Source organism: Trypanosoma cruzi, genomic scaffold (assembly GCF_000209065.1).
Source record: "Trypanosoma cruzi strain CL Brener 1047053516539 genomic scaffold, whole genome shotgun sequence".
Classification (NCBI taxonomy): Eukaryota; Euglenozoa; class Kinetoplastea; order Trypanosomatida; family Trypanosomatidae; genus Trypanosoma; species Trypanosoma cruzi.
In genome coordinates this window covers 78,467-82,047 of record NW_001849474.1, presented here as the reverse complement: position 1 = coordinate 82,047, position 3,581 = coordinate 78,467, and the positions used below count along the sequence as shown (strand labels likewise).

Sequence of the window (3,581 nt, the reverse complement as noted above, 5' to 3'; positions counted from 1 at the left end):
GTACGGGTACAAGACACTCTCACCAACAAGCGAAAGTGCACAGTGCCTTGGGTTCATCGCCTCCTCCAGTTTCTCGTCTGTCACACCCGGCATGCCGCGTACCCCTTGAATCAACGATTTGTGACTTGACAACATTCCATCCACAATGGCCTGCGGGTCATCCACCTGCCATTTCCACTTCGTTGCCGTGGGGTTAGTATTTAAGCGCCAGCAAAAGACGCAATTGTTTGCACATGCCATGCTTGGGGTGGCCTCCATACAGCGGTGTGATTGAACTCCATACATTGTCCACTTGTAACACCCACCCCTACCACGCATCATGGACTTTTGCCAGCGGCAAAGCTTCACAGCACTATGAGTCCCCACCAGAGAATACATGGATCCCAGCGTGGCGCGGCGTCTCTCCGACAGCATTGGCCGGTTCGCTATTTTTTCGATAACATTCATTGCTATATTCACTACAGACAATTGTGAAAAGGAATAAACACAGCGGAGGATACGTTTCGTTCTTGTAGGGGGCTCTTTTTTTTTTTTGCTTTCTTGTTTTCCCCTCAGGCCGTAAAATAAAGATGTTGCCCAAACGTCATTGGGCGTTGTTGACGGGTTGGGGGTTTACTAAATGAAATCCCTGGCGATTTCATGCACGACTGCATCAAAGAGTTGCCAGGGCCAATTGCACACACACACACACACACACTTCTATTATCCGGTGGGAATCCAGTAGCCAGCAATGCTTCCCCTCATGGGATTGTTGTTGTTGGCGCAGGGCTGACGGCATCGACAAGCGCCCGGACCGGCCGCGTATGACTGAGGCACGCAGTTGTAAGCGCCATGAGGTGTGAAGGCACGTGTTACCGCAGTGCGGGTCATCAAATTCATTTGAGAAAACACGAGAACAACAACAAACAAACAAAAAACTAGATGTGGAATTCCTCATGAAATTACGCCCGGCAGTAATCATTTCCTTTGCTTTCACTCTCCTTCTTTCTTTCTGTGTGTATGTGTGTGTCCATCACTGACACGCAATTGTACGGACCAGCAGACATGTTTTTAATGTTTCATTTTTACTCATCTCAAAGCGCAAGCACTGAAAGTGCTGCGAAGTAGTCCAGTGGGGTAACGACAAAACGGTACAAAAAGAATACGGCCACACCAAAGCATATAGATATAGGCAACGCGGGGAGAGCGGGAAAGCGACTTTTGTACATCAGCAACATTGTCAAAGTGGCCACCAGACCAAAACAAACGGCTACGGTGGACGCTGCCCATGGCATAAATGCGTATAAAGCTGCTCTAGCACTTAACACGCTATAGAATATAAAATCACCCAGACCTAATTTGAATGGACTACGGTCCAGTGCATAGTAAAGGCGAGGCACAGATGTCATTTGAGAAGATGTTTTGGAATCAGCATCGTTGCTACTATTATTTTCACGTGGTCCATCCCGTGTATGCATGTCCTCGCCAGGGGGTACTCCCACACGTTCTGCTTTTTGCATCGATGGATTCGCATTTGAATTATACACAAATCCGGGCAGCGGTTCATTTCTTTTCTCTGCAATCTGAATGAGCATCTTAAGTGGCCCCCGCGGGCTTAGTACAGCAACCATATCGTATAGCGCGACAAACACAAGCATTGACCATGTGCTCCACTCTGAAAAAAACGTCATTGACCAACCCACAATGACTGACACCACCACCAGATAAACCTGCGCAAGGACGGGGTGTGCGTAGTAAAAAATAGAGACAAGCCCAACAATACCAGCGTTCCAAAGTAAAAATGAGGATGTAATAAAGTCGTATGGTATCTGAAACCGCGTACAGAAGAGATCCATCCACATCCACGTCATGAAGAAAAGCGTAAATCCTGCCGAAAAGAACAAAACTGCAAAAAGAACCTTCTCACAATGACACGCGTATAACAACACCATTAAAAATGTCATAACGGTCAGCATTGCAACAAGAATCAAGGCATTCACTATGGAAGAACCAATCTTGCTCCGAATGGTGTCATGCGCTTCTTCATCCATAAAGGAAAAAATGGGTGAAAATTGCTGGTCAGCAATCAAACTGGAGAGATTCAATACACTCCATGAAACTAAAAGCATACATGCAAACACAGGTACAAGCAGTGCCGCAATGCGCCTTCCTAGAAGAAAGGCCACACCGTCTATCGGTATTTTCTGCTGCATCTCTGAGAAGCCCCTGACTCAACTGAAGGCCTTAAAAAAAAAAAAGATAAGATAAGAGGAAAACACGCATTACAAATCAACAAGGAGTACGCATATGAGGCCCAAAGATAACGGTAAAAGAAGCACGCAAAGATAATATATATGCAGTTAAAAATAATGGCGGGATAAAAGAAGACACAATACCTTCCCTCTCCCTTTCTTTTTTCATTTTGCTTAGTACCCTTCTTTTTCTTGTTCTATTTTATTTTTGCCCCTAGAACAACAACAACAAAAGCAACAGGCTTTCGTGTGGGACGCATGCAACGAGGCGGCAGAGGTTAGGGAAAACATACATAATACGTGCCCTGCATTATCCGACGCAGACAAGCCCCCCTCCTTTTTCCTCCTGCTCACTCCGTTGCCTCCCGTACAAACACTTCCCCGCCCTGAGGAGGAAAGGGAAAAATAACGGGTAAAAAACAACAACAAAAAACAAAAACCAATGCACATTAATGGATCAAAATCACTATTTTTCCTAGCCTTTCAATCCACTCACACCACCCCTCATTCTCCCTTTTGCTTGCAATTTTGCACGCCTCTCCTCATCCTCCTTCCAATTATAAGCCCCAGCGGTAGGATCCACGCACGGAACACAATTAGACAAATCGCTAAAACAAATAAGAAAACAAACAAAGAAACAAAAAAAAAAAAAAAAAAAAAGAAGAAAAATTTGCTTATATACGGCTGCAATGAACACTACGACAGCGACGGGGGTACAAGTGCGCCTGGAGGCTTATGCCGGATGTAGAGAAACAGGGGCTTGATCATTCCAACAAAGAACACCAATGCTGTTACCAATGCAATCATAGAAAATGTCATTAGTCCTTTACTTTCCTGAAATGGGACCTTCACATTCATGGTAAACAAACCGGGAATAATAGAAATTGGCATTGCCACCATCATTACTTCTGTCAAGACAGTGCTCACAAAATCCATCCAGTAGCAGTGTTGTAACAATCGCATCGACACTCCACTTACAAGACTCATACTTGACAGATTAAGAACATCGCGGCCTTTTCGAAGATGTTCAATGGAAAGTAGTAAACCAGAGAGCAGTCTCTGGTAACGACTCAAAGCACCGGAGTCTGCTGTAATAAAAATGCGGCGCATTACCGGCAACAACAACTGTTGAATAAGTCGCTCTTTAGCCAAAAATGTTGTTTGTACTCGAGTGAGTCTGTGGCGCAGATCCTCAATACGGCGCAGTAAGTCCATCTGATCGCATTGAGAGGGTTGAATTTGAAGCACCAACTCATTCACATTGTCCACTTCGACAAGCAAAGAAGATGGTTCCTTCTGGTATTCCTTCACGAACGCAGTAATGAGGGAACACACAAGGATCGACACGGG

General features: G+C 45.1%; 3 protein-coding genes across 3 annotated transcripts, besides 3 other annotated features; all 3 read right to left on the bottom strand.

Annotated features, from left to right (window-relative positions):
• Tc00.1047053503543.4 (hypothetical protein, conserved) lies at positions 1–447 on the bottom strand (the record flags this gene model as incomplete). The annotated part of the gene is made up of 1 exon (XM_797961.1): positions 1–447. A coding segment is annotated over one exon (447 nt), but the record flags the coding sequence as incomplete, so codon positions are not given.
• Positions 1–3,581: a sequence feature (heterozygous, non-Esmeraldo-like haplotype).
• Positions 677–697: a microsatellite.
• On the bottom strand, positions 1,074–2,192 carry Tc00.1047053503543.10 (presenilin-like aspartic peptidase, putative; the record flags this gene model as incomplete). The annotated part of the gene is made up of 1 exon (XM_797959.1): positions 1,074–2,192. The coding sequence occupies one exon, from the start codon at positions 2,190–2,192 to the stop codon at positions 1,074–1,076; it is 1,119 nt and encodes a 372-aa protein (XP_803052.1).
• Positions 2,842–2,900: a sequence feature (A-rich).
• Tc00.1047053503543.20 (hypothetical protein, conserved) lies at positions 2,928–3,581 on the bottom strand (the record flags this gene model as incomplete). The annotated part of the gene is made up of 1 exon (XM_797960.1): positions 2,928–3,581. A coding segment is annotated over one exon (654 nt), but the record flags the coding sequence as incomplete, so codon positions are not given.